Here is a 13,950-nt window from a genome sequence, read left to right on the forward strand (position 1 = left end):
AAATATGTATGAAGATAGCTAAGTTTTATAGAAAGCCGAAACAAGCCATATATCAAAACGAAAATCGATGTTATGTTTATTATAATTTTTGTCATATTTTGTATTATATTTCTGATGTTTGTAAACTATGTCTGAGCAATTTATTTACATGTGAGCATCAAACATATTTGTAAAACTTATATTGGACAAACAATACACGATTTGTACTGAAATGAAAATCTTTAAACTGTTTCCTCTCTTTTTATTATGTTCTTTCTCTGCTTGTACGAAAATATTGAGATATCGTATTTTCATGTTATCCTACATCGCCAACAAGAAATTGTTGACACCTATTACACAAAAATTGGAACGATACACCAGTTTCCCTCTAGGTTTCTTACCCTCTTCACCGATCCATATTACCCTCTGATCCCTCTGAACAAAGTGTTTTTATGGAACACGTACAGTCACCAGCCATATATAGTTTGGTTAGTTTTTTTTTTCTAGAACACAATTTCTTTTACTCGCGTATAGTTTTATTAATTGATTTTCCTTAACATTTGATAAGAATAATGAAATCAAGCGAATTTCGAAATATTTTCAACAAATCTGAACTCATTAAATAATAATGAAACATTTTGTAATTTATAATATATTTTCTGTATTCAGTACTAGGGCTTAAACAATTGAACGCATTCTCCTCGAAACTTGTTATTAGCAATGAGATAGATGAAAACATTGATGAACTGGTTGATGAAACGCACGTTGTTAAGAACAGTAAGGATGGCGACACCTTTAGGGATGGTCTGAGACAAGCGAAACTTCTGATCGGTTGTCATGAGCTGAATGGCCAACGCTGGGAACCACAAGATGAAAAAGATAACAGTCATGATGACAAGCATCCTGGTTGTCTTGTGGTCCGCCTGTTGCTTCTTTCGCGTTGTACGCTTCTTGTACGGCTCTTCAGAACCACTGCATGGAGGTTTCTTAAGGTCGATTGAAACGTGGACGTCACCTAAACCAGAGGCATCATTTGCTTTTGTATCAGCATTACCGCTGACATCGTCGCCAGGGGTAGGTGCACTTGATAGTTGGACAGAGGGCTGGCGGTCGGTAGGGGTAGATATGTTGGAGGTGGACTTAGTATTCGAGACGGCAGCTGATATCGAGGAGATGCACCCTTCAGCATTACTGGCTCCTAGGCTATTTGTCATCCTCTCTCGAAGAGCCTGGTGGTGACGAATCACGCGGTAGATCTTCACGTACAGCAGAATGATGACAGACAACGAAGCGCCAGCCAGGACAGAAGGGAGCGCAACGTATATCTTACGAAGCAGAGGATCATCCCCGAAGGGATCGCAGGCAGCGATGCCTTGCCTTTGAGCTGGTTTAGTATGAAATGCGATCGGCAGGTGAATCAAGATCGAGAGCACAAGGGATGCGGCTGACACTGTCCAAGCTAGTGGTGACGAAAACCGGCTTGAAAACGGACGGCAGACCGCGAAATAACGACACACAGCTATGAATAAAGTTATAAACAGACCTGCAGTAAAGATACCTTTCTTTAAGATGGTTTCGACGACGCACATCCAACGAATAGTCTTGGGTGACGCACTGCCTTCGATCAAAAGCAAGCATAGAAAAAGGTCGAGGATGGCAAGGGCGATCACCGCAACATCAGTTGGGTTTTTATTTTGTCTACGACTGAAGACGAATACAATGCAAATGTTACCCGGAATGCCGATTGCACCGGCACAAGAGGCGACTGCGATATTTGTCAGTTGGAAAGCATTCATCCTGAATTGAGGCCGGGGTTGAAAAAGGAGACTTGGGGATTTCTTTTTGTTAAGAAATATTTATATCAGAAACCAGTACTGTTGGGGACGAAACGTTTCACTCTTTCTTTCGCATTTGGTTTGAAGAGAGGACATATTCACATGGTTACTAGCATAATAGTTTTATAAACATTTGATTATGCTGTCACAAGATTGTTCATGCCAGATGCCTCCTCTGAGCACTATCAATAATTGTAGATTTATACAGTGAGGGACATTCACGATGGGCTTTGATAACAACAACGCGTCTTGCTCTAACATAATTCGAACGTTCTGTGGTGCTTGAGTGGCAAAGCAAGCTATTTTAAATCATTTTCTTTTAACATTTTTTTTTGTTGAATTATTAGTTTTGTTTCGTTAAATTATTTTACGAGGTAAAAAAATTACATTGACACTTCAGAATTGATAACCGTAAGGAAATAATCAGTCAGTGAAAAGAGAAGAAATCCTGATTGACAAAAGTGAGTTGACAGCACCCGACTAATAATTGTCGGAATTAGATTTTTTTTTTTTTTTTTTAAACCATACAGCAGGTTCCTCGGGGTAAAATGAATATTAAAATTGTTAAAACACGATCACAAAGACTTTCAAAAATCTAAAGAAATTACAAAAGCATGACGTACCAACAAGGCGTATCAACACATCACGTATTCTCAATATCATTCATATAGGCAAGACAATGGGGTATTGCCCTTGAAATTTCTTCGAAGTCGTTGTTATCGTGAGCCCTATTACCGCGTAGTGTCCAACTATGTCGAGCTGATTAATTTACATTCATTCTTCATATTCGCGAAAGAGTAACAGTATTCATAATTATTATGATATCGAAAGATAAACAATAGATAGACATAGATTGACAGATGGCAACCATTCTGGACTGGTGCTTCATCAGTGGCGTAGCAAGAGTCAAACCATTAAGGGGGCACGGACATCATCGCCGGGGGGGGGGGGTTGTCTCATTCGGAAAATAATATGCTAATAGCGCTTTTACAGTTAAATACTCTGATTTCAACCGTTTGTGGTCAAATCGCATCGCGAGTGAAAAAAAAGTAATACCAATAGTTTGGAATTACGTCAATTTTATTTAGAAACAGCATCGATACCGCATACATGTCTTATCCTTAGACACTGGTTTATGCATTCTGATTGTGCTTTTTTTGTACGTACAGTTAGCAGCCAATTTGATTATTTTTTTAAATTAATGAAACAACTTTATTTCGTTTGTAGGTTTATGCACCCATTTCAACCCTTTACTTTAAAGCATATACAGTACAATAATGCCAGAATGAGACACTGTGTTTGACTGTGTTATTTTTTTTTTTACTTTGTTACACATTATTTACACACGCTTGTTTCTTTAGATCCTCTTCAGATGCCCATTTTATTTCTTACTTTCCAACTTTCTTCATATTTGCTAGTAGATCTGTACATTTTTATATCCGATATTATCATTATTACGTTTTATATATCCATTTCTGTTATTTGTTTTAAAATGTAAACGCTCAAAATTTAAATATTACGAGCAAAGGGAATGAAACGCTTTGTTCATTCTCATTTTCTTTCTTTTTCTCCTTTCCCGCTCATCCATGTATGTAAATTCGATTTAGTTTATGTATGATGTGCAAATTATTAAAGTTTCCATTATTAGTATTGTTATTCTTTCTTTGAACTAAATTTAGATTCTTTTCCATATTGATATATTTGTAATTTTTCTTTATATCTTTGAACATTTAAACTTTGTGATCTTTGTTTGTATCAGTCACCCGGCTGTTTTAACAAGGAATTTAGATTCAATATAATGAAGGAATGAATGAATAATATCAAGCGAAATTTCGAAATATTTTCAATAACTCTGAATTCATATAATGAAACATTTTGTAAGTTTACGATATTTTCTATAATCATTGCTAGGACTTAAAAAACTGTACGCATTCTCCTCGGAACTTTTTATTAGCGATGAGATAGATGAAAACATTGATGAACTGGTTGATAAAGCGCACGTTGTTAAGAACAGCAAGGATTGCGACGCCTTTAGGGATGGTCTGAGACAAGCGGAACTTCTGATCGGTTGTCATGAGCTGAATGGCCAACGCTGGGAACCACAAGATGAAAAAGATAATAGTCATGATGACGAGCATCTTGGTTGTCTTGTGGTCCGCCTGTTGCTTCTTTCGTGTTGAACGCTTCTTGTGCGGCTCTTCAGTACCACTGCATCGAGGCTTCTTGTGGTTGATTGAAACGTTGACGTCACCTAAACCAGAGGCATCATTTGCTTTTGTGTCAGCATTACTGCTGACATCGTCGCCAGGGGTAGGTGCACTTGATGATTGAACCGAGGGCTGGCGGTCAGTAGAAGTAGAAATGATTGAGGTCGACTTAGTCTTCGAGACGGTAGCTGATATCGAGGAGATGCGCCCTTCAGCATCACTGGCTCCTAGGCCTTTTGTCATCCTCTCTCGAAGAGCCTGGTGGTGACGAATCACGCGGTAGATCTTCACGTACAGCACGATGATGATAGCCAACGAAGCGCCAAACATGACAGAAGGGAGCGCAACGTATATCTTACGAAGCAGAGGATCATCCCCGAAGGCGTTGCAGATAGCGATGCCTTGCCTTTGCTGTGGTCTAGTATGGAATGCGATCGGCAGGTGAATCAAGATGGAGAGCACAACAGATGCCGCTGACACTGTCCAAGCTAGTGGCGACGAAAACCGGCTTGAAAACGGACGACAGACCGCAAAATAACGACACACAGCTATGAATAAAGTTATAAACAGACCTGCAGTAAAGATGCCTTTGTTTAAGATGGTTTCGACGACGCACAGCCAACGAACAGTTTTGGATGTCGCACTTCCTTCAATCAAAAGCAAGCATAGAAAGAGGTCGAGGAGGGCAAGGGCGATCACCGCAACATCAGTTGGGTTTTTATTTTTTCTTCGACTGAAGACGAATACAATGAAAATGTTACCCGGAATGCCGATTGCACCGGCACAGGAGGCGACTGCGATATTTGTCAGTTGGAAAGCATTCATCCTGAATCGAGGCCGGGGTAGAAAAAGGAGACTTGGGAATGTGTAATTGTTAAGAAATAGTTATATCAGAAGCCAGTACTGTCGGAGACGAAACTTTTCACTCTTTCTTTCGCATTTGGTTTGAAGAGAGGTCATATTCACATGGTAACTTGCATAATAGTTTCGTAAACATTTGATTACTGCTGACAAGATTGTTCATGCTAGATGCCTCCTCTGAGCACTATTAATAAGTGTAGATTCATACAGCGAGGGACATTTAAAACTCGTTGAATCAATAAAGCTGTTGAATGTATTCGTGATTCACGATAGGTTTTCTTTTAAAACAACGCGTCTTGCTCGTACAAAATTCGAATGTGGGCTGGTGCGGCAAAGCAAGATATTTTAAATCATTTTCTTTCAACATGTTGTTTTTGTAATGTTAGTTTTATTTCGTTAAATTAATTTACGAGGTAAAACAAATTAAAATGACGCTTCAGAATTGCTGTTTGATAACCCTAAGGAAGGAATCAGTCAGGCATAAAAGAAGAAGAAATCCGGATCAGTGACAAAAGTGATTTGATAGCACCCGACTTATAATTGTCGGAATTATATATTTTCTCTCAAACCATACATCATACTCCTCGGGGTAAATTTGAATAATATGGTTGTAAAAACACGATCACAAAGACTTTCAAAAACCTAAAGAAATTACAAAAGTACGATGTGCCAACAACGCAATGAAACATTACGTAATCCCAAATGGTTCATATAGGCAAGACAATAGGGTATTGCCATTGATATGTCTTCGATGTCGTTGTGATTGTGAGCCCAATTACCGTGTAATGTCCAAAATTGGCGAGCTGATTAAATTACATCCATTCTTTATATTTGCGAAAGAGTAACAATATTAATGATAATTAATATGATATTGAAAGATAAACAATAGATAGACATAGATTGACAGATGGCAACCATTCTGGTGCTTGATCAGTAGCGTAGGGCGAGACAAACCATTAAGCGATGCACCCATAATATTTGGCAGGGAGGTGCCCGAATACATATTGTGTGGTTTCTTTTACATCAAACTTAAATTTTTACCTTATTAAACTTTTTTCCTCACTCGCTTCACTATCTCGCAAAATTTAAAAACAGGATGATTCCGGGCAAGAAAAAATCTGAATATATAATTTTGTTTCTTATTATTTTGCTCCCTCACTAACTTGACGAGCGACATAATGATGTCAAATGAATTTTCTGTGATTGCTGAATTTGGTGACTTGGGTGCCAAGAAACTTTTTATTTCTCAAAATGGTCCCGTGAGTAATAGAGGTTCCTCAACGCTGGATTACTCTCTCTCTCTCTCTCTCTCTCTCTCTCTCTCTCTTTGTCATTTTCCTCTTATTTATCGGTCAGTCGAGGGGGCGCACGAACCCCTGTGTCCCTGAATGTACGCCGTTTTGCTTGATGAGCCCCGGGGCTAGAAACAGTCATTCATCGCAGAATATTATCCTGCCTGTCAAAAGTAAGGATGATTCAAGATAACTACAAATTAATCATGATAATTAGAACGGAAACCATGCATTATAATCATTTACCTCGGGGTACGACTTGAGCTTACAAACCAGGGTCATGCTTATTAAAGCTTGATATCAATAACACGTTACAAGAGGTGGCGCGTGCGTAGTCGAGGAATTTGAATAAAAGACTGGAAATGCATGCAAGAATCCGAGCCCCTGCGTGGCACTTATAATATCCCTTGCAGTGGCGGGGAAACAAGGGGCGCCCCCTATCGAGTGGTGACAAAGAAAGAAAAGGTGAGAAGAGACAGATAGGGGAAGGGAGGGGGAAGGAAATAGAAGAAACCTTGACTACACGCTCCCCCAATTAAATAGCCTTGTAAATTCGCATTTTATTTTACCAGTAAGACCGGTGTGCCCCCCCCCCCCCAGTCGTTCCAGGGTCCCTTCAGTAGGTGGACCTCACGCTACACTCTAATGTTAACCTATGGCATCTGCTACTCTGAACTCTAAATGTTAGTGTTCTGAAATTTGCATTACTTTGTAGGGGCTAGACACAATTGTATCATACATGTACATCTGACAGGGGCGATATGTATAGCTAGAGTAATTTATTAAATCCACTGGTTTGAACACTTGCGCAGTTGGCTAGAGTTCATCTCCCTAAACATAGAACCGGAAGATTTCAATGTGACATTCGATACTCTGGGCCAAAATATTTTGGAACACCTTACCATCTATCCTACAGAAGTCGCTCTCCTTGCAGACGTTTTCCCGTAAGGCACAAATGTATTTAATTGCTCGATATTGATACCTTCTTTTGTACTATTTACACGCCTCAGCTGTTGCTAGTACCATCTGTATATTCCACAGGACAATGCTGTTGGATGAAGCTGTTTTTTATGATTTTGCTTGATTTTAATGATATGTACCCGCTGTCTATTTTTAGAATTGTAGTACTTCGTTATTTGTATGATGTAATTGCAGACACATGCACAGCCTAATTGAGTTAACTTTCTCTCTATAAGTGAACATGCCTTCCTATACTTAATTCTCTCCTCATTTTTTTTCTCTCTTCCATTTACTAATTTTTCTTTCCTATCAACGTTCTGTTATATAAAATGTAATTTTCATAATAATATATAAAATGTTCTCTCGGTAACTGTGTTAACTTATTATAGGCGTTCCCAACTCAAGCTATGCTTTCCGGGTTTTCGCCTCCTTCCGTATCTGAATTATTTACTGTATACTCTGTGTTGAAATCATTGTTACATATATCATTTATATATACATTGTGCTTCATATTGTACTGTTGAGAAGGAAATAAATGTTAATAAATACAAATACAATACATAATTCCAGGGAATAGTGCAATTACATCTGCTGCTATTTCTTTTTTTAAATCTATTTTTATTCTGGTAGGGTCTGGCTTACTTTCATATCTAGTTGCTTTTTTCAGATATAAAGTAACACTTCTTCCATACCATTAACTTGCACCTTAATTGTATGTTCCACAAATTTCTCATGTTACATGGTTGTGTTAGAAATGAATATTCGTACTTGCACAATATCATACATAAATTGTATAGTACCTATCTTAAAAGAAAGAATTTATATTTTGTAAATGTATAAAGTATGTTGTTTTTCCCCTTATTTTTATAAGGCCTGATGAGAGGTTTGAGGATGAGGGCAGATGTCTGGGCCTGCCATGCGACCATAGAATGCGTCAAGAACCACGATCTTCTGTCCTGATGGACAACCGATGTGAAGCATATTACTCCATCTCTGGCTACTTGTAGGTACCTACACAGGGATCACTGAAGATATTGAATACAGATCTAGAAGAGCAAGATCCCAAATTCATGTACAGCAGATTTGCTGAACATCACCCTAGCACTCGTCAAGTGCCATGAACACATGTGCCCAGTTGTATCTAAATTTGCGAGCGAGCGAAGCGAGCGAGTAAAAACAAACGAATTAATTAATTGTGCGGGGACCTCGCTGCCGAATACAAGAATAGAAAAAACATTTTATGTGCGGTCACCTCGATGCTATTCTCTAGAATTATCCTGTTTCTAAATGTTGCTAGCGAGTGAAGCAAACGAGCATGTTTAAAATGTCATTTCGATATCAAATATATTCATATTATATTATGTAATATAAATATTACATTCACTTACAGTAGAAAGTTATAACGGATATTTCACTCCGGTAACATTTATATCAGAAGCTGCAGTCTCAATTACTGTAGAATTAGAATTATTCCGGTATATAGCAACATTTGAAAAATGATGATTAAAGTGGTTAGTAATGATCTGGCATTGACTAGGTGGAGGGTGAGAAGATGACGTTTTCTTAGGTATCAAAGGTTGAGTGACATCCGAATATCAGTTGATTCCTGTTGATGTGCAGGGCTGCATACAACCCATATTTTGTTATTCAAACATCTAAATATATTTCATAGATTTTTAAATATTTGTTAAAATCATTTTCTCAGGCCTGCTTAGCTCCACCCTGAAAAATGCTCCAGATCTCATTCATCTTATATGGCATCATCTATCAATCATTAGTGAGCTAACAAGATAAAGTGGTATGTAGCTTCACCAGAGCTGACCATCTGCCTACAATAGACCATACAATACCAACAAAGGGGTTGTTATGTCAGACGTGTAGCAGCACCAGGAAAAGAAATGTATAATGTGAAGGTATTGTATGAAAGATTGAAATTCTTTTGTGAGCATGCGCTGAGCTAGGGAAAGTTACATACCATTGTCTCTTAAATGATTGACAGATGATGTCACAAGATGAAAGAGATCTGGAGAATTTTTTTTTATGGAGGGTGCATACTCACCTATGATTGCCTATCAAGACAAAATGTAAAATTCTCTACTTGTACATCGATCACATTTTCCATGCCTCAACATTACCGCTGTAGCTAGCTAGGTTTTCTTTTTCACGGTCTCGGACTGATTTCCTACAACAATTTTTCTTTTCTTTTTATTAACTCGTCATGACGCTGTAATAAAATAAAAATCATTATTAATAACAGCAATTACGCCCAAAATTACCGGGCTAATACGCCTTATTACGGCGTAAGTATGCCCTAATTGCCGGCGTAAGTACGCCCTATTTCGGCGTTATTACGTCGTGAGACTTTAATCCTTCAAATCAGTGAGTGTCAGTGGCGCAGCATGAGGTCCACCCACTGAAGGGGCACTGGAACGACTGGGTGGGTGTGAATTTACAAGACTACTGAATAGGGCGAGCGTGTGGAAGGCTTCTTCTAGCTTTTCTCTTATTTCCTTAACCCCTCCCTTTTTCTCCGTTTCTCTCTTTCTCTCTCTCTCTCTCTCTCTCTCTTTCTCTCTCTCGTCTTACATTTCTTTCTTTTTCTTTCTTTTTCACCACTTCAAAGGGCCACGCCCCTGTATTCCCGCCACTGCAAAGGCTATTATAATTAGTGCCTCTTATAGGCTGGAATCAATTACAATTGCATGCATCTCAAGTCTATAATTCTAAGTCCTCGACAACGCACGCCACCTCTTAAATCTGAAAATGACTGGACTAACCTGGACCCTACGATTTCATAAGCTTATTATAACAGCCATTGTAACTTGTTATTGATATCAAGTTTTAATAAACATGGCCATGGTTTATAAGCTCGAGTTTTTACACGAGGCAGATTATTATAGTGCATGGTTTTCCGTTCTAATTACCATGATTACATTGTAGTTATCTTGAATCATCCTTGCTTTTGACAGACAGGATATATTATGCTTTGAATTACTATTTCTAACCCTCGGGGCTCATCAAACACACTGGCGCAGCGTCAGGGGGCCAGGGGCTTGTGCTCATTCCCCCCCCCCCCCACCCATTGACTGACCGATAAAAAAGGGAAAATTATAACAGAGAGAGAGAGAGAGAGAGTTGAAATGAAAGATAATGGAAAAGGCGAGAATAGAAGACGGCAGGACCCCTCCAACACATTTTCCTTTATCCAGTAATACAGCGTTGATTAACCTCCATTAGTCGAGGGACCTTTTTAAGAAATAAAAAGTTTCTTGGCACACCAGTGACCAAATTCAGCAATCACAGAAAATTCATTTGACATCATTTTTTCGCTCGTCAAGTTACATCTATGGCATACTGCGGGCACATTTTCGTGAGAGGGGTGATGCTTTTGCCGCTCAGCTCCTAAATTTTCCGGGAAAGCAGAGTGAGGGAGCAAATTCATTAGCTAGTGAAACGAGTGAGGAAAAATAGTTTACTAAGATAAAAATTCGATGTAAAAAAAAACTCATATGTATTCGGGCACCTCGCTGCCAGACTATTAGGTAGGTTTCTAGGCACATCACTGCCTGAGACCATCCGGTTTCTGAAGTTGGCGAGCGTGGCAAAAATACACTTTATTATCTTTAAAATGTTACATGTATTTCTTCATCAGATTACACGAACTAATACATAGTTTTTTGGGGCACCCTGCCGTCTGCATATGAGGTGACTAAGGCCCACCCACCCCTCCCCTCATCCTCGTATACGTCTATTTGTAGTGCGACAGACAAATAAGCACAGGCGCGGATCCAGGGGGGGCCGAGCGGGCCTTGGCCCCCCCCCCCCCCCGCAAAAAAAAAAAAAAAAAAAAAAAAAAAAAGAGAGAAAAAAGGAAAAGAAGCGAAAGGGAAAGAGGAGAGAAAGTGAAAGAAAGAAGAGGAAGAGGAAAAGAAAAGGGGGAAGAAGGAGATCGGGGGGCCGAAAGGGCTTTGCCTCCCAGGCTGTTGACCCCCCCCCCCCCCCCATAAAACAAATAAGAGAGAAGGAAGGAAAGGTAAAGGAAAAGAGGAGATACTGGCGTACTGAAAGGGGGGGGGGGGCTTAGTGGAAATCAAATTCAAACGTGGTTTATTTCTAATTCCACAACGGTGATTACAAATAATGCTGAAAAGACATCATTTCCGAGATTTTTCCTCACTTTTTAGTAAATTATACGTTTGTATGTGTTTGTTGGAAAATGACAAATTCCTAAATTTGCAGAGTCAGGCAAGAAATATGATTCTTGATATTCCTACATGTCAGGGCCCGAGGTACGGCGGGGATCGGGAGCCTCGAGCTCTCCCCCCCCCCCCCCCCCCCACACTTTTGTTGAAAAAGTATATTAAAGAGAAATAAAATAGAATGAGAGCAAGAAAGAAAGAATAGTTAACTGCCAGCGTTAACAAATAATGAGGCATCAAAATATGCTCATCTGACCGTGATTAAATGCCTAAAACCCCTAAGCTTCCGTGGGCTCTGCCCCCTGGATCCCGCCAAGGGCCCTACGGCGGGCCCTTAGATGCTCATCTGACGGTAATTTAATGCCTAAAACCCCTGAATTTTGGGGGGGCTCCGCCCCCTGGACCCAACGCCAAATAGTTGCCTGCCAGTGTCACGAAATAATAAGGTATACAAAGAAAAATATGCTCATATGACCTTAATTAAACGCCTAAAACCTCCGACCTTCCGGGGCCGGCTTCGCCGCCGCCCCAGACAAGGATTAACAATCGAGAACGGTACTGCGAATCGTCTTCTTTGTCTCATAATCTTATGAAACGTGAAGCTTCCGCGCTTTGCGCGGGAGGGGGAACCTGAATTCAGACAAGGATTCAGAGGCGAAAACGGTAATACCAATCTTTTATGATTTAATAAAACGTAAAAGCTTCCGCGCTTCGCGTGGGATGGAGGGGGGGGGGACTTAATTCCGACGAGGATTATTTTCGAGAGCGGTACAACGAATCGTCTTCTTTCTCTAATGATTTATTGAAAATTAAAAGCTTCCGCGCGAACCTGAATTCAGACGAGGATTAAGAGTCGAGAACTGAACAGCAAATCGTCTTGTTTCTCTAATGATTTAATGAAACGTAAAAGCTTCCGCGCTTCGCGCGGGTGGGGGGAGAATCTAAATTCAGACGAGGATTATTTTCGAAAACAGTACAACGAATCGTCTTTTTTTCCTAATGATTTTAGGAAACTTAAAAGCTTCCGCGCTTCGCGCGGGAGGGGGGGGGGATCCTGAATTCAGACGAGGATTAAGATTCGAGAACGGTACAACGAATCGCCTTCTTTCTTTTATAGTTTAATGAAACGTCAGAGCTTCCGCGCTTCGCCCAGGAGGGGGAGAGGGGGGGGGGGAACTGAATCTAGACAAGGATTAAGAGTCGAGAACGGTACAACGAATCGTCTTCTTTCTCTAATGATTTAATGAATCGTAAATGCTTCTACGCTTCGCGCGGAAGGGGTAAACTGAATTCAGACGAGGATTAAGAGTCGAGAACTGTACAACGAATCGTTTTGTTTCTCTAATGATTTAATGAAACGTAAAAGCTTCCGCGCTTCGCGCGGGAGGGGGGGAGAATCTAAATTCAGACGAGGATTATTTTCGAAATCGGTACAACGAATCGTCTTTTTTCTCTAATGATTTAAGGAAACTTAAAAGCTTCCGGGGGGGAACCTTAATTCAGACGAGAATTTAGAGTCGAGAACTCTACAACGAATCGTCTTCTTTCTCTAATAATTTAATAAATCCTAAAATTTTCCGCGCTTCGCGCAAGAGGGGAAAAACTAAATTCAGACGAGATTTATTTTCAAGAACGGTACAACGAACCGTCTTCTTTTTCTAATAATTAAATGAAACGTCAAAGCTTCCGCGTTTCGCGGAGGAGGGAGGGGGAAATTCGCCCCTCCCTGCACCGACCCCCCCCCCCCCCGCATCACGTCACTGTTGGTCACCATTACGTACCAATATTTGGCTCGCATAATTTCAAATTTGGGCCCCCCCCCCCTAAGAAATCCTGGATCCGCGCCTGAATAAGCACAAGTAGACTGCCAGCACCGGTGTCTGAGGATTGTATGCTGTATCTATACTCTTTCTAAATAAAATTGACGTAATTCCAAACTATTAATATTATTTCCTTGTTTACTCGCGATGCACCTTGATAACGGCCGGTTAAAATCAGAGTATTTAACTGTAAAATCGCTAATAGCATATCATTTTCCGAATCAGACGACACCCCCTCCCCCCTCCCCCGCTCGTGCGATGATGTCCGTGCCACTTCGCCACTTATCAAGCACAAGGATCATTAATTTTGTTACTCTTTCGCGAATATGAAGAACGGATGTAAAATAATCAGCGCGCCATGATTGGACACTTGACGGTAATTGGGCTCTCTCTCTTGTCTGAACACAATCACAACGACTTCGAAGAAATTTCAATGCAATTACCCTATTGACAATGTAATTTGTTTACCTCGTAAAAATAAGTGATCGAAACAAAAGGACTACTTTACAACAACAAAAACATGTTGAAAGAAAATGATTTAAAATATCTCGCTTTGCCATTCCATCCCACAGAACGATCGAAATTTGTAAGAGCAAGACGCATTGTTGTTATCAAAGCCCATCGTGAATCACGAATACATTCAACAGCTTTATTGATTCAACGTGTTTTAAATGTTCCTCGCTGTATAAATCTACAATTATTTATAGAGGAGGCAACTGGCATACACAATCCTGTTAACAGCATAATCAAATGTTTATGAAACAAGTCTCTTTGTTCAACCACGACCTCAATTCAGG

At 39.9% G+C, this 13,950-nt stretch overlaps 2 protein-coding genes across 2 annotated transcripts; both read right to left on the reverse strand.

Annotated features, from left to right (window-relative positions):
- Window positions 1-650: 650 nt before the first annotated feature.
- LOC105436901 lies at window positions 651-1,775 on the reverse strand. Its single transcript, XM_011662948.2, has one exon. The coding sequence runs from the start codon at window positions 1,773-1,775 to the stop codon at window positions 651-653; it is 1,125 nt and encodes a 374-aa protein (XP_011661250.2).
- A 1,946-nt stretch (window positions 1,776-3,721) lies between these two features.
- On the reverse strand, window positions 3,722-5,024 carry LOC588161. Its single transcript, XM_795398.3, has one exon. It carries the CDS (start codon window positions 4,844-4,846, stop codon window positions 3,722-3,724), a length of 1,125 nt encoding a protein of 374 aa, XP_800491.2. The 5' UTR covers window positions 4,847-5,024.
- Window positions 5,025-13,950: the final 8,926 nt, after the last annotated feature.

This window comes from Strongylocentrotus purpuratus, unplaced genomic scaffold, assembly GCF_000002235.5.
Source record: "Strongylocentrotus purpuratus isolate Spur 01 unplaced genomic scaffold, Spur_5.0 spur5_scaffold_21, whole genome shotgun sequence".
In the NCBI taxonomy this organism is placed as follows: Eukaryota; Metazoa; Echinodermata; class Echinoidea; order Camarodonta; family Strongylocentrotidae; genus Strongylocentrotus; species Strongylocentrotus purpuratus.

Bases quoted from the DNA above. Each gene is read 5' to 3' on its own strand.
- LOC105436901 (XM_011662948.2), bottom strand. From the start codon at position 1,775: ATGAATGCTTTCCAACTGACAAATATCGCAGTCGCCTCTTGTGCCGGT.
- LOC588161 (XM_795398.3), bottom strand. From the start codon at position 4,846: ATGAATGCTTTCCAACTGACAAATATCGCAGTCGCCTCCTGTGCCGGT.